At 28.9% G+C, this 22,054-nt stretch overlaps 2 protein-coding genes across 9 annotated transcripts in view; one reads left to right on the top strand and one right to left on the bottom strand.

Annotated features, from left to right (window-relative positions):
- The window catches only part of LOC107436498 (sulfotransferase 1C2A), a 128,555-nt gene that overhangs the window by 48,166 nt on the left and 58,335 nt on the right, over nt 1-22,054 (top strand). For 4 of the 8 annotated variants that reach the window (XM_043050693.2, XM_071182441.1, XM_071182445.1 and 1 more), the window contains exon 2: nt 968-1,028. The exons of 2 other annotated variants lie outside the window; for them this stretch is intronic. Coding sequence is in view for 1 of the 6 variants with exons in the window: in XM_071182441.1 (XP_071038542.1) it covers nt 968-1,028 (61 nt within the window). In the remaining 5 variants the exon portion in view is untranslated. Of the gene's footprint in view, nt 1-967; nt 2,767-22,054 lie in introns of those variants that run through there. 2 more of the 8 variants (XM_071182443.1, XM_071182448.1) reach the window with 2 other exon arrangements.
- LOC107445793 (uncharacterized) overlaps nt 1-22,054 on the bottom strand; it is a gene marked incomplete in the record, with an annotated part of 113,617 nt that overhangs the window by 59,831 nt on the left and 31,732 nt on the right.

Genomic DNA, 22,054 nt, shown 5'->3' with positions numbered 1-22,054 from the left:
TATTAAATGCATTTTAATAAATGAAATTAAATGATTTATTAAATTTTATTAATTTTGAGCAAATGAGAGAAACAAATCATTTATCACAATGTGTGTTTGTAAAATATATTAATGTTTCTTGTCTGTAAGGTTATGATGTGGAAAAGGTATCTCAATTTTCATATTGTATTGTAAATTAATGAATCCTCGCACTATTTCCAAATACTATTTCAATAATGTTGAGTTCGGAAACATAGCTACACCATTGCCTTGCTTCATTAAATTAACCTGTGTTGCCTGTAAAACAAAATTTTAGTTTTCTAAACTTATAAGCAAACGTTTGAACACAATCATATAATGTATGTAATATTTAGTATTGAAATAAATACACTAATAAATTTGTTATACCATGAAACATTTCTGTTTATTTTGTGTTAATAAATTTCCTTTAATGAACTGTCATCGAGTAAAAAGTTACCTGATACTAATGATTTATTAAATGTATTTTAACGAAGCGATCGTGTGTCTTTATCGAAGCGATTCTTCCTCTTCTATCACCGCCTTCCATCAAACGGCTAGGTATGAGTCACTCATTGCTGTCGTGGCCTTCATCCTTTCTCGGAGGTTACGGTTTATGACACCACAAAAAAGAAATATAAATAGATCACTAATAAACAAGGCAAATCTCTACGGCATTGCAAGTGATCATTACATCATCTTTCATTTAATTGCGGTATTTAATATTACATCATTTCCGATGATGAAATATTAAAAATAATTTGAAATGCGGAAACAAAAAGAATATGAGAACAATGCGTAGCTGTCAATCAAGCCTGAAATACAAGCCATACATATTTATTTTGTATTGTTTAAAACCTTATATCTCTTTATGTAGCAGCTTGGCACGCTTTTTTTATTTTATTAAAACTGTTTTATTGTTTCCGAACGCAACTAGAATATTTAGCAATTTATCATATTTTTTTTGTAGATCATTCATAAGTTACTATCTTCGTAGTTGGCGGGAAAAATCTGAATGCAACTTCATTTTGGTGAGTGTGACAAATTACGATTATGTATATGAAAAGTAATTATATTTAAAAACGATTATTTATATAAAAAAGTAATTATGTTTGAAAATGATTATTTATGCAAAAATTCATGTTGGAAATACTATATAATTGTATACAGTAAATTTGCAGATCTCCAGTAGTGATTGTTCATGATGATGTAGAAATACTACATCCATATGCTTTATTGAAAATTATTTTTAAAAAAATCTCACGTGTTACTTTTTTTTTTAATTTTTCTTATTAACTGCATCCATTTCCTGGTTGATTTCAAACATTATTTATTTAAAAAAATATTCATACACTTAAGTGTTAAGTGCAGCCAAATAAAATGAATGTTTCCGATGTAAGAATTGCGTCGAAAGGTTTCTTCGCTGTCTGTGTTGTCATATCTTTATTTTCCTATATATTCTGTAAAAATATTTGGTAATTGTAAAATTATCATAATAAGTTAAAGACATATCAAAATTTTTAAAATGTTTGGTGTCACTTGCTGCAGATCCCTCTACCCCGATTTGGGTCGTAACCCAAAGTTTAAGAATCTTTACACATAAATAACAATAGAACATTTTTCAATATTATGATCTAAATGATTAATGTTACACCAATTATATGAGCTGTATTCAATTAAAATAATTATATCCAAAATTATATTAATAAACTTCAAAACTTTCAAATCATCTAAAAAAAAACAAGAGAGATCATTCATAAGTAAAATGAAAAGCAGAGGGCTAAGCTGATTAAATTAATTTTAACAAAAAAGCTGTTTAAAGAGGTTTCAAACTCTATAGTTATTACTGATTCCAATATAAATGGAAAACTATTTTCACAACATATAACATCTAAATCAAAATAAAATCTCAGAGATTTCAAGTGTCACTAAAAATAACGTCCAAAAGCAAAGACAGGGGATGAAAAATGTATTTTTAACTTTAGCCTTATGGAACTATAAAAAGACTTCCTGGAACACTTTTTTTCTCTTTCCTAAGGGGAATAAAATATGTATTTTTATGTAAAAGAAAAGAGTTTGTGTTCTAAAGTGTGACTTGAATTTTTTTTTTCATTTATCACGATTGCTGCTTTAACCAGAATGTCGACCACTAATATGGGCACCTTGAACCTTAATGCGATGTAAATCTACGACAACTTTAATGAGATGTTAAATTGAACCATTTTTCTGTCTAAGCCTAGTAAAAGTCAGTCAATAAAGCTTAAGTCAATCAAGCTTAAAATATATGACAAAATGAACCAACACCCTGGCAGCAGAAAGACTCCAGCCATGTAGGGGGCGCTGTAGAATACCCGAACATTTTTAGATGATTTTACATCACGGAACGAAAAAAAAAAGTGCTGCTACTCTATTAAAACGTCCTCGAACTTGTTTCTAATCACAATTTTAAAGCAGAGTTGAATAAAAACAACAAAGAGAAAAAATGAAAATAAAAATTTCTTTCTGTTACCGACTTTGTGCAAACTGTCATTTTTTCAATTTTTTTCGTCGTGTCATCTAGGGGTAGTTTTTTTTAAAACTCCGTATCAACTGATTTGAGTTGTCAACGTAACGAACTAATGGCTTACCAAGAACTGGCAATGTAAACATCATCGTTCTTGAAAAATTGTGAGCTCAAGTTACAAACAGTTTAAAATCTTTTAATGTCACAAAATCGGAGGCTGGAAAGTCTGTTCGGTTGAAGAAGTTCTAGTTATCCTGACCAGGAAGGTAGGTTATACTTTAAAAGTCTTATCAATTGAGATAACAAATCATGCATAATTTTATGTTTTTAATTATTATATTGTTGGTTATTTAATAATTAACTGTTTGCACAAAGTCACCCCATCTTACGCTCACCAACCCCCGAAAATTGATACGCAATCTTATAAGGTTTGCTTCGCAAACCAAGCTCGCTTCGCTCGCTACTAACTTNATACTTTAAAAGTCTTATCAATTGAGATAACAAATCATGCATAATTTTTTGTTTTTAATTATTATATTGTTGGTTATTAAATAATTAACTGTTTGCACAAAGTCACCCCATCTGACGGTACTCAAAAAGAGGCTTTTTCTCTTACGTGGTTTATTTCACTCTTTATTAAATAAAATTGTAAATTTTCAAATATAACATAATAAAGTAAATATAATAAATAATAAAGTGTATAATAAAGTAAACTCAAACACTATTATATTTCTATGTATTATTTCAAACTAGTTGGCTGCGTCCCCTGCTCGCTAACGTTCGCCAACCCCCGAAAATTGCTACGCAATCTTATATGGTTTGCTTCGCAAACCAAGCTCGCTTCGCTCGTTACTAACTTAGGTGCTTTGCAAATGCACAAAACTCTAAGAATTCAAAACAATCATTCAAATCCATATGACAACTTTTTTTTAAAAAAAAATTACATCTTTTTAGTAAATATTGTCATTAAAATAAATTTGAATTCAAATAAATGACATGTAATTCGTTAAACCTATTAGAAATGTGCTATAGTATAATTCGTGATATAAATCAAAAATCGTCAAATAAATTCGTAATATATAAAATTCGTGAAAAAAAGCGCTTTCGACAAAATACTAAAATACAGATCTATCGACAAAGACTACTCACTTCTTATAGTATAAGATTGCCGCAGCTGATAGGGTGAATTTCGGAAGAGATCACATTTGGTGAGAATGCTCTCTCTGGTTATTTCAGTTTCCGTTTTTAAAAGCGCTATATGTTGAGCCACCTCAGCTAGATTTGGCTTGTGACATTTTTTAGCAGCAATCATTGGTCGATTTTCTAGCGTTGCCATTCGGGGAGTTGTAATGATGCTTTTTTTGTCACCGTGTAAGAAAAATATATATATATATATAGAGATTATTTTAAATACCTTATATTTGTAAATTTTGTGACCTATTACCATTTTTATTATATATTATTATTGTTTACCAAAGTAATCACTGCTGACTACGACGAGGACGGAAAAATTCGAATTTATGAAGATAGTGATGCAGATTTACGACATTAATAAGGCTATCAGGCTGAGAACCATATTGACGTTGTCAAAAATGTGAACATATTATAGTTCAACCATCGTAACAAACATATCACGGTTGCCGTTAGGCTAACCGTGGAATGTTACGTGGAACCTCTCCATTTAACGCAAAGCAGGTTAATTCCATGAATAAGTCCACCTCGATGGCAAATTTCTCCCAATACTTGATCAAGGAGTTCCCTTGTCAAAAAAACCCAATCCAAAAAAGATTGGGTTAAAAATTACAAGACTACGGAGTTGAACATTGGTAGTCATAAATACAGTAGTAAAAAACTCAAAAAAATCTCAACGACAGTTATGAAATATAAAATAAAACTATGAAGCAAGTATGGGTTAAAAATTACAAGACTACGTAGTTGAACATTGGTAGTCATAAATTCAGTCGTAAAAAACTCAACGACAGTTATAAAATAAAACTATGAAGCAAGTATGGTCCTTAGGATGCATTTTATTAAGATATTTTACCATAATACTGAATTTTATTCAGTTATTAATCACACATTCCATGCATGTATCTGAAGTCTGTAAGCATAAAAGCAGATTTATAATTTGCATCATCGCCTTACAGTGTAAAATGTGAAGGCAAAAGAGATTGGGAAATTGAATGTTGTTTTTCCTTTCAGAGTTTTATGAATCTGATGTCTTAATTAGTAAAACTCATTCAAATTATGCGTCGACCTTATATGATTGAAATCAGCTATATTAAAAGCTTCGTCGAAACGTTACAGCTGTGTGTAGACGCTGTTTAAGTTACGCATTCACTGTTTAACTATAAACAAATAAGAAGTGCAATTATAATTCATAGAAAAGAAATATTTAATGAGAGAAATGGGATGGCTTCTTTTCTCTATTTTAAGTCACTGACTTTTTAAAACATGGCAATTTAATCTTTTGAACCGAAGATATATTTTACTATTTACCTATTAAACATGAGTTTGAATTTAATCTTCTCTTTTTAAAAATTGGGCGGAAACAATTTTGCATTTTGTTAATAATAAGAAGCAAAGAAATCTAAAATTTTAAGAAGTAATTATATAATTAATTTTGAGCCAGTATCATTTTATGGATATTATTTTATTTTATGCATATTTTTTGGAATTAATTTTGAGTTTCTGTTATTTTCATCAAGAATTTTTAAAACATAGTAGATTTAATATTTTGAACAAACAAATTAAGACATGTTTAATTAGATCATATATACCTAAGTGTTCTAATCAGGATCTGGAATTAATTTGCATTTCTTTATTAATACGAAATAAACTGAAATAATAAGAAATATTTATTAAATATATGTTGATTTATGAAGAAAGATTTTTAATTTATTGCTGTTTTGTAAGAAAAGCCTGAAATTTAGCTCATTCTTCAGAAAAATCTAAAACTAAGCTTAGTTCTAGACATGTATAAAAACAAATTTAAATTGTTAAGTTCAACAACTCATTAAGTTCAACCACATTATAGTTCAAGTATAATATGATTCACTATATTATGCTTCAGATTTTTCGAGAGTGAACAGTTATTGTGCATATTTTTTGAGCCCCGCAGTGGACTGATCGTAAAGACACGTTTCCCAGCATATCACCAAAATCAAACATCACTGGCTGCGGTCAGTGAGCGGGTGGGTGACCACTTGGATCAGTCTGCGTAGGGACCGAGTGTGTGCGGTATTGGTTCTCGTTAAACTGGTCTGCGACTTCGCGTGCAGGTCGTCGGGCTACCAAAGCGGGGGTGCCATCCCCTCCGCAGAGGATCAGAATTTTGATGGCATGTCCTCTGATGATCCTCACGGATGTTTCCCAAACCGTCGCCAATAGCCCATTGTGCAGCTCTAGCGCGACCGCAAATGAAATACAATAACAACATATTTTTGAAGAGAAAATAACAAAGAGAAAGAAAGAAAGAAAACTACTGATAAAACAAACAAATTATTAAAAAGAAACTTTAATAAATGAATCAGTCCAAATTTTTTAAGTTTTTTTATTAGTTAATTTTAAGACGTTAATGATCAGTTTCTTATTGACACTTTAATTTGTCTTACTTAAAATTTACTTGAAAACTTTCTCTAGCATGATGCAACACGAATACATTTTCTACAAAATTAATGTTTTTTTCTTAACTAAATGGGGAAAAAAACTAATTGATAAAAGTTTAAATCCCAACTTATATTTCTGAATTATATTTAGATGCAAATTGGACTACCCTATTTCTTAAAAGTGATTGCATGATATTTGAACGAAAATATGGTTGAGTATAACACCTTATTAAGGTTGCAGTATATTATAGTTCAATTATGCTATGTTACACAAATATTGTAGTTTAGATGTAAAAAATAGAAATGCTGATAAAACAGAAAAGAACTTAAATGAATAAATAAATTCTAAATTTTTGGTGTTTTTTAGTTAGTTTTAAAAACGTTAGTTTTTTTCTTTAGCTTGGTATATATCATCTCAACCAAAATTTACTTTAAAATTTTCTCTTGCACGATAATGCAATTACATTGCATTTTCCACAAAATTAGTTTTTTTTAATGAACGAAAAAAGCTAAATTATAAAGGTTTAAACCCATAATATCCTAATTTAATTTTCTACACAAATATCTTGCACGATACTGGATTTTTATTACTTTTACAACAAAATTAAATTTTTTATCTAAACGAAAAAAATTAACTAATAAAAGTTTAAATCCGCAATATGCCAGCTTAACTTTCTAAACTATTTTCAAAATCTGTTCGCACCATAGATAAATTCTGAATGAAGATGGACTAACTTTATCCAATCTTCAGCTCAGCGATCCGTATCTTCCGCGTTCTATCAATGATGTCTTTTGCGTTAATGGCCCAGAGACACAGATAAGAGATTATTGATTTTTCACAGCCCTGAATTTAAGTTATTGCTTCACTTGCAACCTTAGATTGCATTATTGCATCCGAGTGATTCGGCAGAAAGAGTTTGGCGGAGAACTTTTTGCGGAAGTGGAAATGTAATGTATTGAGTTCCAAGCTATTTTTAGAATAGCGCTGATGTTTAAAGTAGAGAGATAGTAGAAGAGATAATAAAGTAACAGAAAATTAGAATCCATTTCAGAGTTTGATATCCAGGGTGTTCACTAAGTATCACTCTTAATGCATATTTTTATAATCTTTCATAATGAAGAAAATTAAAATTTGCTCATTTAGTGTTGAAGTTTGATATTCAAGATGTTCAATAAGTACTACCCTTAATATATATTTTGTAGCATCTTACCCAAGAAACTAAAATTAAATCTTCTTGTTGTAATTTGATATTCAGTGTGTTCTCTAAATACCGCGTCCTTAAAGAAAATTAAATTTCACTTATCTTGTGCTGTGGTTAAATATTCAGAGTGTTCACTATGTTCCACGCCCTTAATTTTTATTTTTATAGCATTTTATGATCTATAAAATTAAAATTCACTCATTGTGTGTTGCAGTTTGATGTTCATAAAGTTCACTAAGTACCACACGCTGTTTATTTTTTTTAATCCTCGTCACAAGTAAAAAAGCTTAATAACAGGGATTTGCAAGTTTAACTAAAACAAACTTATTGTCAAGATGGACCGTTAGAGTTATGATCATTGCATACACGTTGTCATTGCATACACACATTGCATTGTTCAAAACTAAATTTTATCTTAACTGCTATGCCACCGTTTTGCTCGGCACATGACGTGTGAAATTAATTAATGTATTTGTCGAAAAATATATTATAGCATGTATTGATGCCTGAAATATAAAGTTCGAATGTGAATACATAATTTTTTTTTATTCATGTTCGTTAAGAAAATTGTGTAAAATTATATCACCTGATTGTGTTTCCTACGTGGAATAATCCCTTATATTTTCAAAATTTCAAGTAGTTGATTAAAAACTGCATAGTTTTTGATTAAAAATATTTTAACAATTTTGAATGGCATATTTGGTGGCACATAATAGCATTAACAAAAATGAGTGCTGTAGTTTTAATCCCACTGTCCATGAAAGAGCTAAGGTAGGGAAAAACAAAAACGCCATCAAAATCATTCTGCTGAAGGCGGGAATAAAAACAACAAAATATGTTTGATAGTTGTGGAAACATGGATGAGGTGAAGAAGATTATTAAGAACATAACAAAGTTTCATTAGGCAATCAAAAAGGTTTTCATTCTGAATAGATCAGACCGACAAACTGGTTGTTCTTATCCCGCATTTCTCAGAAATGATTAGCCAGATTTCATTAGCGTTTTTTCCTTCCTCTCTTAAATATTAATTAGTCTTGATAGGTGCAACGTAATTTGACAACAAGTAAGTTAAAAAATTGTGAGGAAAAAAAGCAGAAAAATTCTCATTTGTTATGGTTTTTAAAAATAATATTTTTCCTTCCTTGAAATTAAATTCATGACCATAAAATTATTGAAATGTGATAAATATTGGTGAAATGGCTTCCCAGAAAACGGTAGGCGAATGGAAAAAGTTAGATATATGTTCAAATTCAGTCAATTTTTTAATCAGCTTGAATGGCAATAGAACTTTTATTTCATGCAATGCAGTGTTATTCAATGATATTTTCAGTAATAAATATCAATTAGCAGGTGCTTCTAAATTTTAGGAATTTTGAAATGTTAAGGGAAATTTAGGTGACGAAATTGCAATTAATATAAAAAATATAATGGATTTGGAACGCAATTATGTTTTTTTCAAAAAATTAAACTTAAATTTACCCCCCTTGCATAATGTTAAAAATATATTTACAAATTTTGAACTAAAGTAATTAAAGGAAAATAGAGACTCTACTTATAAATTTCAATGTATAATTTGAGTAATCTTTATGTCAATTATTTTCAGAGAAAAATTTCGGAGTTGAAATAAAATACGCAAGCAGTTTTTTCTCTTTTTTATTTAAACTATTTAAGTTGCAATAAATTGGTAAGAAAATTTATTCTAAATATTTATTAAGATTTTATGATTAAAGATTATTTTAATGAATAAAAGATTAAAAATACCAAAGATCAAAATGGAATTTTTTTTTAAAAAAATATAGCGAATGGAACGTCTTGCTTAAAACTAAATTCTTTTAAAAATGACAAAAATTATACATTATTTTTTATCAAAATTAATCTCACCAACAAAATATGTTATTTCAGTACGAAATAAAAACGTAGGGAAAAATAGCTTTAAATGATGCGAAGAAAAATTTATTTTCTTGAATAAATTATCTCTTTTTTAATGGTAGTTGTCACTAATTGCAGATTTCCATTAACTTAATTACTGTGGTGTTTACTTTTTTTACCATTCCTTAGAAAAATTTTGATGTCAGGCTTATTCTTAAAGTCATTATGTGGTTTTAAATCTTTTAATGGACTAAACCCCGTTACATTTTATTACTCATTGACATGTTTTTACTATATTTTATTTATAAGTCATTTACGTTATTTTAAGATGAAAAGTTCTGCAAATCATTTAAAGATGTTTTCAAATCTTCATTTTCTTTATATAAATATTGTTTTATAATAGCATATAAATTCTAACAACGTTTTGTATAAAATGTATTTAACGATGATTTAGTTGTTAAAGCACTTAATAGTGATTCTAAAGAGTTGGAATTCTATACTTGATGGCCCAACTCCAATATTTAATCTCGTAAAAACAAAAAACTATGTCAAAATATTTTTTGCTTAAAATGCATTTAACGATCGTCTAGTGGTTAATGCACTAAACAATGATTGGATATTTCGGTTTTTAATAACAAACTTTAACAAGAAATGTCATTACCATACATTCAAATAATTTTCAAGATTTCTTTTGAAAGAGATTGAATATTTTGGTTTTTAATACCAGAACTTTAACAAGAAATGTCATTACCATACATTCAGATAATTTCCTAGATTTTTTTTGAAAGAAATTGAATATTTTGGTCTTTAATACCAGAACTTTAACAGACATGTCATTACCATGTTTTGAGATAATTTTCCAGATTTCTTTTGAAAGAGATTGAATATTTTGGTTTTTAATACCAGAACTTTAACAAGAAATGTCATTACCATACATTCAGATAATTTTCCAGATTTCCTTTGAAAGAGATTGAATATTTTGGTTCTTACTACCAGAACTTTAACAAGAAATGTCATTACCATATATTCAGATAATTTTTTAGATTTTGTTTTTTATTTCTAAAACAAAGTCATTAAACATTGTTCCAGTCACCTAAATTTCTATATTCATAACGGAAACGACTATTTTTCAGTTTCTCCAGATTTTAGCAATTGAAAGTTCCGTGGACAACATTATTTCCGCCATTTTCTGAAGCATACAAAATCCGGCAAAGAATCGAATCTAGTTTTGGCTTTTTCCATTATTTTCCGTGACTTTATTCTTCCTGCATTGACATTTCCGTTCCCCTTTTTTTTCCTTCATTTTCCACAGCTTTTTCCGAAATTTCTTGCCACAATGGTGTGATGCTTTCCACTAGTATTTTCATCTAAGAACGCCTTTTCACCTTATTGATCGGTGATTCGACAAGGCTGGCAATACTTAGCCCGTTTTTAGATCAATTTTGTTTTACTAGTAGTTCACGTATCTAATACTTCTCTTTTATTAGATTTTATTATGCTCCGCCTTAACAAAAAGATGTTTCCATGAAGTTAATCTTTTCATTTTTTGATGAGATTTATTTGTAGAAAAAATAAAGCAAATCTAATAATGTTCCGCGAAGTTGGTATTGCTTTACTCTTTTAAGAGTGAAGTTGTATTTATTTTGAGAAGGGCGCTTTTAACAAATATTTTGTTCTTTAATTCAATATTGAGAGAATATACAAAAACTGAGTAAAGTTTATTATTCGGTATGTTTTTTTTAAGTTTTTTTTCGATATGTTTTCTTTCTGAGAAATTTATTTTGTGTTTAAATTTTAATTTATAACTTTATTACTATTACACGGAGAAACGAAATATGGTAAAATTACTGCACTAAATGGTAATAACATTTCGGACAATAATAATAAACAAATTTAGTAATAAACAAATCATAATTTTGGTAATAAGACCAAAAATATACGGTATTTAAACCAATGCCAAAAAATGCCTTATTTTTACCGAAAAATGTCCATATAAGAAGATAATAATAATGAATTTTTTTTGCTAGTTTTGTAAGTTTTTACACATAGTAAAACAAACTATTTTTTTTTTAAATTTTATATGAATTTTTCAAAAAAAGTTGTCGAAACTAGTCGGATACCTTAACAAAATAATGAGTCGGACTAGACTCTCCAGAATGTATGCTCTGAAAAATTGTTTTCTTCTTCTTCTTAGACACAACAGCCGGTTACCGGCCAAGGTCGTCTCAGTCAGTTCACCCCATCTAGATCTATTCGATGCTATATTTCTCCATCTATTAATTCCAAAGTCTTTCAACCACTTTTCTGCTCTATCTAACCATCTTGTTCTAGGCCTTCCTCTTTTTCTCTCTGGTATTTGGAAGGTTATTTTTTTAACAAGAGTTTCATCGCTATATCTAAGAAAATGTCCTAGCCACCTTATTTGAGAAACCGTGATTATTTTTACGAAAAAATTTTGTAATTCGCCTTAATTATGATTACGAAACAACCATAAGAGTTTTTTTTTCATCAGGAATTTTTACGAATAAATAATTCATAACGCCATTTTCTTAGACTGAAAAATTAAAAGCGAGTTTCATCCTTTTTTAATCGTAGAAAAAAGGCGTTTCTTTTAGTTGTAGCACAGGTAACGTACTCATAAAAATTATTTTTATTGTACTTATTTTGAAATAATTTTTCCTACGTCTTTGCTTGAGTTTAGCAGTATCGCTAAAATAACTGTGTTTATCTGACGTTGTTATATATAATGCATAAATATATATTACTTTAAAATCCAGATGAGATTTTTATATGTGAATGAATAGCTGAATCATGGTTTAAAAAAAACTGCCAAAAACCAGTTCCTACTTGAACCAAATCACCAAAAAAATAATAAATATACCATTTGAAACTTGATTAGCACAAAACTATGGTTCAACTTGAAGAAACTTAAAATATTCCTTAAGATGTAGAAAATCTACCTTCTATTAAGGTTCAACATAACGATATTATGGTTCAAGTACTAGATATCATGATTCAATGTACCGATATTATGGTTCGACTCTTAGAAATATGAACAAGTTTAAAATCTACTTAATGATATGGCAAACCTACATGATATTTAAGTTTAAGATGATAACATTATGGTTCAAGATTACGATATTATAGTTCAATTCAAACAAAAATACGGTCAAATTTTAAAACTTCTTAATATAGTAAATCTACATGCTATTTAAGTTGAAGGTAATAATATTATGGTTTAAGCTAACGGTTTTTAAGGTTCAAGATTACAATATTATGGTTCAACTCATAGAAATGTGGTCAAATTTGAAATCTTCTTAAAAATGCAGCAAATCTACATGTTATTAAAGTTCAAGGTAACTATATTATGGTTTAAGATAACGGATATTATAATTCGAAAATAACAATATTGTAATTCACTTTGAACAGAAATATAGTCTTATTTTAAATCTCTTTAATGCTGCCGCAAATCCATACGATAAGAAGTTCAAGCTATACTGCCGCAAATCCATACAATAAGAAGTTCAGCGATATATTTTTGTTCGACTTGAACAAAACTATGGTTAAATTTCAAACATTTTGAAGGCTGCAACCTATATATACGATATTAAAATTCAAGGTAACGTTATTAAGGTTCAATATAACGATATTACTTTCAAACTTGGAACAGAAATATATTCCTATTTCAAACCTCTTTAATACTGAAGCAAATCTACACGAAAAAGTTAAAAGTAACGATATTGTGGTTCGACTTGAGCAGAAATGTTGTTCAATTTAAAACGTTTTGAAATCTGAGCCAATATGTACGATATTAAAACTATTAGCGATATTAAAGTTAAAAACAACGACTTTATGGTTCAAGATAGCATAATTATTTTTCAACTTGAACGGAAATATGGTCCTATTTTAAACCTCATTAATGCTACAGCAAATATATGCTATAAAGTTCTAGGTAACAATATTGTGGTTTTACGGTTTTAAGGCTGCAACAAATATACACCATATTTAAGTTCAAAGTAACGATATTAAGGTTATAGATAATATTATGGTTCCAGATAGTGATATTATGACTGGAACAGAATTGTGGTTCAATTTAAAAACTATTTTATTACTGCAGAAAATGTACATGATACTAATGTTCAAATGTTATTTTGGTTTAAGAATGAATCTATTTTTTTAAGAGAGTTCGCCACAGATTTCAAAATTAGTTTTTGGGTAAAAAAGAATTTAAAAATTCTAATTCACATTTGAAAATTCGCTTGCCTTTTCTTTTTAAAATATTTTTTTTTTGGTCTTTTCTTTTCTTGTTTCTACATCCCTTGTAACTTATAAATATTATAAAAACAAAATTTTTGTTTCAGTTTTAGGTTTGAAATCACAGATTTTAAAATCTAGTTTTGGGTAAAAAAAGAATTAAAAAAATAAAAATTACACTAAAAATCCAAGTGCCTATTCTTTTTAAAATATTATATCCTTATAATACATATATAGTTATTTTAAATACAAAACTAAATTTATAGTCTAAGATTTAAACCCACAGATTTTAAAATCAAGTTTTGGGTTTAAAAAAATTAAAAAAATTTCAATTCCCATTGAAAATTTTTGTGTCTATCCTTTTTAAAATACTTGCATCTCTTCTAAAATATAATAATCTTAGTAAAAAAATAAAATTTATCGTCTTATCGTCTCACAATTATATTTTTTTTTATTTAATTCAAAATAATCAACTATTTATTGCAAATGGAATAGTCTTTTGGGATAAAGAAAATTAATTTAAATGATACAAAGAAAATTTTTTAGACAAACTTATCTATTAAGTGTAATCTAATTATCTAAGCTTCTTCGGATAATAAAAATAACATCTTGCACCTGCTACCTCCACTCTGAACAAATAACCTAAATATATTTTCTTTTGAAAAATCTTTCCAAACAAAACAAAAAAATACATCGTACTGTCATGTTTTATTAATGAAGACAAGATGAGAAGTTTCTCCATGAAATCATACGTTATTTTCAGAAGCATATCTTAGGATTTTTTAGAGTGTTTTCTAGACTGCGATAGAATATCTCAAAATTTGTAGACGCCATATGATTCATTTGAAAGTAAGGTTAAAAAATAAGTCTTCTATTATTTATTTAAAGAAGTCAATTTCTGTAATATTTAAAATGAATAACTTTTTATTTAAAATGTTAAATGTAATTTTTTATGTGTTTAAATTTTTCATGATGTATTACGTTTTATCAAAAAGAAGTATGAGGTTTCAGTTTTTAAAGGAGAGATTTTAATATTTAAAAGAAATGTTTCATTTTTTATATGAGAGATTTTTATTCGGGATATCACAATAGGTAGAATTATTGTGTGTCTTTTCTTTAAAAAGCGGACATTTTTTAAAACATTGAACGTATTATAAATATTGAAAATTTTCAGACATATTTAATAAATAATTCTAAGAAAATGAAGCAGTTAGATATTACTTGTTACGTTTATCGTAAACATTTTGCCGTCTCTTTGGCTTCTTACGGTAATTCTAATCACCCTAGTTATCAAAAAATATCTGCATTTTATACTTTCGTTTTCCGCACTCTAAACGTTTGCTCTGGCTCTTCTTCTTGAAACTCCGAACTTAACTTCCTCCTCTCGCTGGCTGCTAACAGTGAATTTAACCCTTCTATAGCTGATTTAGCTCTTGCTAAACTCACTAGACCCAAACACCCCTCTTCCTCTAATCCTTACAAAGGACTTGTTACTTTACCATTTTTTCTCCCATTTGTTATAAAATTGCTAATATCCTTTCCCATTTTGGTTTTATTATTTAATTAGCTGACCGGTGGTGGAGTGGTAGCGCTTCGCGCTCCTGTGCCACTGGTCCTGGATTTGATCCTCGGGCCGGGCAAGGTTGACTCAGCCTTTCATCCCTTCAGTGGGTCGATAAATGAGTACCACGCATGCTTGGGAACTAAACACTGGGGGTTTCGCGTTCGGCTGACCAACTAACCGGAACATCTGCTCCTGCACCCCAGAGCCCAAGGTCAAGAGAACTGAGATGAGCACAGTAGGCCTTGGCCCTCTATGGGCTGTCACGCCAATGAGTTTAGTTTAGTTTATTTAATTAGCTGTTATTCAATTTAACTATTTAATTTAACTATTAAAAATTATGTCCACCCCATTCACATCAGCTCATCTTGATGCCCTGGAATCTTGTTTTGTTCATATGATTGCTGATTTCTTGTTAACAAAATTCTTTCCTCGCCACCTCTCATGGAAATGCATTTTACCCTGATTTGCCCCTCTCTACCACTGTAGTTTTCCATGTTCTGTTTTGTATTTAAAATCACTCTTGTGTGTGCTTCTTCTATAGGCGCCTATTTTTTAGCGCCTAAAACATACCGACTATCATTTTCAATTAATTTATTTTTGAAGCGAATTAAGTTTTTTTATTCAAGTAATTTTCAAACGTAATTAAAAATATTATATATACATAATATTGTTTAAATTTGCTGCAACCTTAACATAATGTCACGTTGAACCGTAATATTACTTGAAACGTAATTTTTCTGACAAATTCTCATAAACTCGACTATTGTCTGGCAATCACGAGTTCAGTTCTTAGTGAGATTGTTTTCAGTTAGATCGGAGGCGCATCTTGTGATTCTGAACAGTATAGGATCCTAAATTCTTGGATGGTATAACTAACCCTACTTAAGTTCAGGCAAATTGACACTGTTTTATGGTTCTAAGTAACAGATATTAGAACTATTGTTGAGTTTTGACCTTTTATTTAATTAATGTATATGATATTTCATAAACTTATAATAAATCTTAAATAATCATTTCGTAAACCATATAGCATAGGCTAACAACTTACCACTTGTTCAAAAGTGTTAGTTTAATTTAAAAATGCTTTTTTTGTTGATTTTTCTATTTTAGATCAAATTAACACAAACCTTCAGAAAAGTATTTACGAATTTTTTTCTTTGAAAATGCATAAAACATGATTTGTTTTCAATTTATACTCTATTCTGAAGTTTTTCAGTAAAAAATTTTAATATATATATATATATCTTTTAATATCGGTTTTCTATTACAATTCATCATAATTGTTAAAATAAATTAATTCCATAATTTATTCAAAAGCAATTCGATAACTTATTCTATTTTCATTCGATTTACATAGTAATTTAATTAAATATATGTTATCAATGCATTTTTCTTTGATTAAAAGATTTTTATAAAAATATTTCTAACAAAATTGAAGCGTAATGAAAAAAAAGTCACATTAACATCAAAAATGTATCTTAATGAAACTAATAAACCGTAAACACAATTAAAAGACGACTAGATATGATGAAAATAAGGCATTAAACACGCTATTAAATGTTTAATGCAGAGAAAATATCTGGTACATGAAGTGGATTAATCATAAAACTCAAGCAATTGTATTTTTAAAAAAACTTTTGAATAAAAAATATTATTTTTATGTATATTAACAACAAAAATGAGCATAACAGATTTAAAAAATACGGTAATAAGTGTACAATATAAAAAAAGACACGGGTAATTTTTTTCAGCCGTAACAATTTTTTTAAAATAAAATAAGACTATTCTGTTAATATTTATATAAAATGTGGTGATAGTTGAATAATGTTATTAAAAAATATGTTATGTATGCTGACTAGTATATGTTATGTATTATTATAGTAATGTTATGAAAAGATATTTACAGTCATAGACAGTTTAAGAAAAATGTGATGTTCTAATTTATATTAAAATTGGTAATAATTGTGCAATGTTATGAGAGAGCATAAAACATTTACATTTATAAACAGTTTACAAAAAATAAAAAATGAGGAAATGCATATGGTTTAGGGAAGTAATTTATTTTAAGTATATAAGATACATTTAAAAATGATTTAAAAACATACGCAATAACATTTTAAAAAATGATTTAAAAGCATATGCAATGACAAAATAAAAATGCTTTGAAAGTAAATTTAAAAAATTACTTTTGTTTATAAAATGGTAATAAGTGTATAATATAAAGAAAGGACATATGTTTGTAATTTTTACAACGTAAGTATTTTACGAAAATGAAAGAACTCTATTTAGTTAATATTTATATAAAATGTGGTAATAGTTCTGATATGCTATGAAAAAATTTTGCAATAAGAGGATGTTTACGAAAAGATAAGAATATGATGGTATAATTTATATTAGATGTAGTAATAATTGGGTAATGTTATGAGACAACATAAATTTACAACTCGTCTTACGAAAAATTAGAAAATAAGGTAAAACATATGATTTAGAGATATAACGTTACGGATATAAGATACATTTAAAAATGATTTAGAAACATATGCAATAACATTTTCAAAGTGATTTTGCAACATTTGCGATAACTTATTAAAATTGTTTTAAAAGCTAATTAAAAAAAATACTTTTGGTTATAAATAGAACAAAACTGGGCGTGGTTGAATAAAAAGAAATTTAATCTGAAGGTCTGGTCATGATCTAAATTTTTACAACCCAAATATTTGCAGCAATTAATGAATTGAATTCACAGTTTTTGCTGTATCGTTTCGTCATGGGAACCTCCCCAGTGGCCAAATTGAGACACGTAATTATGCGTGCTCAGCATTATTACATCTGAGTTTACACACTTAATATTAAGTATTTCGTAGTTCAATGACCCAACACATTGGAAGTTTATGTAGGTTTGCAATTTATTGGAGGGAAATATCCGGAGAACTAGATTTTAACACACTACAGACCGAGTAAATTATATGCACAGAAACAAGCACAAACTTTTATTTGATTTCGTCGATTAGTACCAGGTGTTTGAGTAGAGTTTAGATTTAAATATTTCTAAGATATTGTAATATATTAAAAGGACAAAATTAATGGTCGCCATCGGCCACAGAGTGAAAAAATGCAATAAATGGCGATTATTATCGCCCCATTTTTTCGTCGAAAACGCACCCCATGTTCACTTTATTATCTATGGAACTAATATGAATATTTTATAATATTTTTAAAATAACTTTATTTCACGCTTGATTATGAAAAATTTTCTTCATTTTATAAATTAAACTTGGAATGTTTACCATATTTTAAGAAATGTTTTAAAAGAAATGCCTTACATTTTTAATAAAGTTTTTTTAATCGGTCAAAATACTTGAATTTTTAAAAAGTAGTCTCTGTTAAAAATGCTACAACTGGCAAGTAGAGAAGTTTGGTAATTTTTCCCTGTACTATGGGTACTTGAAAACTTAAAAATTTCTCTGCCACGTTGTTAAATAAGATGGTTTTTAATAAGAAAAGCGCTTTACAAAAGCTTTCTGCTGTTGCTTTATTTTTAAAGCTGGTGATTCTGGATTCACTGACATGTAACTTCGAACCTTTTTCATCGACATTGTAAGAAATTCAAGAGCGTGTTAAAATATAATATCAATCAAGTTTTCTGCGCCCTTAATTTGTTATGCTAAGTTAAGCGATATTACATAATTAAAAGTTTTAAAAAATGGCGACTGGTAAATCAATTAAATTTTCTGGGCCCTTAATATATTATGTATAACAACATAATATGTTAAACAGTATTATAGTATTAAATTTTTTAAAGAGTGGTGACTGGTAAAAATACAACTGGCCATTGGCTAGTAGCAAAATTTCCAAGTTTTGCCATATTCTTTGGAAACATAATGAATAAACATAAAAATACCGAGCCGTTTGGTGTTCCCATAGGCCCAAAACACGGGAGTNGGTTATAAATACAGCAAAACTGGGTGTGGTTGAATAAAGAGAAATTTAATCTGAAGGTCTGGTCATGATCTAAATTTTTACAACCCAAATATTTGCAGCAATTAATGAATTGAATTCACAGTTTTTGCTATATCGTTTCGTTATGGGTACCTCCCTAGTGGCCAAATTGAGACACGTAATTATGCGTGCTCAGCATTATTACATCTGAGTTTACACACTTAATATTAAGTATTTCGTAGTTCAATGACCCAACACATAGGAAGTTTATGTAGGTTTGCAATTTATTGGAGGGAAATACCTGGGCAACTAGATTTTAACACACTACCGACCGAGTAAATTATTTGCACAGAAACAAGCACAAACTTTTATTTGATTTCTTCGATAAGTATCAGCTGTTTGAGTAGAGTTCAGATTTAAATATTTCTAAAATATTGCAATATATTAAAAGGAGAAAATTAATGGTCGCCATCGGCCACAGACTTCTCTGTGATTTCTGCGGTATATTGAAGTCATTTAAAACATTTCAGAAATGGTTTTGAAAAGTGTTGCAAAAAAGATGACATTTCCCAATTCAAGTCAATACGTTTTATGAACTAAATAAAAGCGTTTTTGAGATTATTCTGTTACTTTTTAAATATATCAAACTGTAATAAAGCTGCAATTTAATAACTAAGCAATCCTATACACATCAAGGCGGTTAAAATCACTGCAATACTTAAATGAACTTTTCTTTTCCAAGCTAAAATACAATACTCTTTTAAACAGTGACTCGAGGCTCAAAACTTTTAATTAAATTGAAAATCCTTTGACAAACAGTCGTTATCATTATTAAAAGCTTTAACAGAAAGGTTGCATACTTTATAAACCTTCGTTATTTACCAACCCAAACATTCGACATTAATTTATTTTTTTATGTAGACCAAGCAGAATCAGGCATTGTATCTCTCTTCATCTTTAGAAGAACTGTCAGAATATTTTTCTGCCGTTGTTTATTGATTAAAGGAAGAAAGTATTTAGCGTCAGGAAGAATACTTGCAGAATAAACCACTCTTCCCTTAGGGACAATATTAGATTGCAATCCTGCTTTGCAGGAGGAAAGCTCCAAGTTGTCCAGTGGGAGCTTTCTCTTTAATAATGAAGGAGCTTGCTGATGTGATAGGTGATGGACCCCTGAGGGCTCCGCTGTCAGCCTTGGTGTTTGAGCAAGGCATAAATTCCCTGCATTACGTGGCTCTGTCAGGTGAACTTGGTATTTAGTGTATGTATAAACAAAGAATTCGTTATTTGCAAATGGCAAGAAAGTCTGGTTCATTGTTTATCTTTGAAAGTCATTATTCATACTTGTTAGCACATAAAAAATGGACATTCATTCAATGAATTAAGGCTGCTTTCTCCTTATAAAGAATTTTTTTTGAAAAAAACAGCACATTGTTTTAAGACATTGCGTGAGGTGAGCTTGTTGTAACTGGGGGTATAAACAAGGAATGAATTCACTATTTGTGATTGGCAATTTAGTCTAGTTCATTGTTTATTTTTAGAAACCATAAGTTTTTGTTAGAATATAAAATATTGGATACTAGTTTGATAAAGTTTAATACCTCCCTACAAGAGTGCAAGAAAAAAATTCATCTCCGCTTTTTCTGTTGAAAATGTGTTGAAATTAATGTATTTACACTATGAATAAGTACAGTCGGCAAAAAAAAAGATATCGCCCTGAATAACTTTCGTTCTAACGATCGGATTTTCGTGAACTAAGTGTCAATCTTAATGGTTCCTGGGAGTGACCTCTAATACGCTAATTAATTAGCGCTAACTATTAATTAAGTTACGAAATCAGACACAAAAACGTACTTTCTCTGAATAAACATACATTTTTTTTTACATATTTGGAATCCTGACCCTTGAAATAGGAGGGGGTTGACAAAATTTTGAAAAAAATGGGTCGTAAATTGGGTCACAATAAAGCTCTATGTATTTGGTGATAGTCCAGAAAACAGCCAACAAAAGTCGCCGCCGCAAATGAATATTTTAAGATAACACATAGACTAATTCAAAAGAGGAATGCTTAGTTTTTCTTTAAAAAATAATTAATTTTAATTTTTCTCAGCTTCTACTAAATAAAAACAGTTGAAACTTCAGGTTTTTCAATTGAAAAATATGTAGATTAATATGGTATAAAAAAAATTCACGCCTTATAATTCAAAATTTTTTCATTCTCAATGTAATTAAATAATAAAAAATAATAAATGATTATTAAGAATTATTTTTTGCTTGGAATTACCTTTGGGGTAATGATTTTTATGAGTGGGTGGAATTTTTTTTGTATTGCTTAATTAGATTTTAAAATATGACTAAACACGCAAAAAATAAAATTAACATTAAGGGGTCCAAACTTTGAATCGCTCTCCTGACCAAACTATGGGGACTATATTTCCCTGATTGCGGCTGCTATTTTGAAGATAAAGAATCCAAATACATAAAAAAACATATGTTTATTCAGAGAAAATTTAGAGAAAGTACGTGAAAATCCGATAATTAGAACGAAAGTTATTTAGGGTGATATCTTTTTCTGCCGACTGTACATGAACCTTTTTTCAGAATTCTATTTTTAAGAACTATTTGTAGGAAAACTACATGTTTTTGATCCTGGCTAGACTATGCAGTTAACTTCTGATCTTGTGCTTTTTTCTCTCCAAGCTTCTGCTTCAAATTAACAGGAAAGTTTACAGCAACAACAGAATTAACATGGATCTTATTGCAAGTAGTAACTTAAGATGAACTAGAGACATAACAGAACTAGAGAGCGAATCATACAACCGTATGGATTCAAACAAACACATGAGCTATATTTTAGCTGAATTCATCGGAGAGCTATGCTAATACTATTATTCAAACCTTTCTCAACTTGAAAATAAACTTCGTATTCTTCTTGTCTTTGCATCCGAGAGCATCCCGTCAGAGTCTGTCAGATGCTTGTTGTTTCCTATTAGTAAACTCTAATTAGTAAAAACTCTAGTTAATAAACTTAAAGTTTAATGCCAGTGTTGAATTCTTGAAGGATAACAGCTTAGTAGGGTTGTTATCTTTTCTGATCTATATAAATGTCCGAGATACC

The sequence above is a fragment of the Parasteatoda tepidariorum genome, chromosome 6 (assembly GCF_043381705.1).
Source record: "Parasteatoda tepidariorum isolate YZ-2023 chromosome 6, CAS_Ptep_4.0, whole genome shotgun sequence".
In the NCBI taxonomy this organism is placed as follows: domain Eukaryota; kingdom Metazoa; phylum Arthropoda; class Arachnida; order Araneae; family Theridiidae; genus Parasteatoda; species Parasteatoda tepidariorum.
This window is presented reverse-complemented; position numbering and strand designations above follow the sequence as displayed.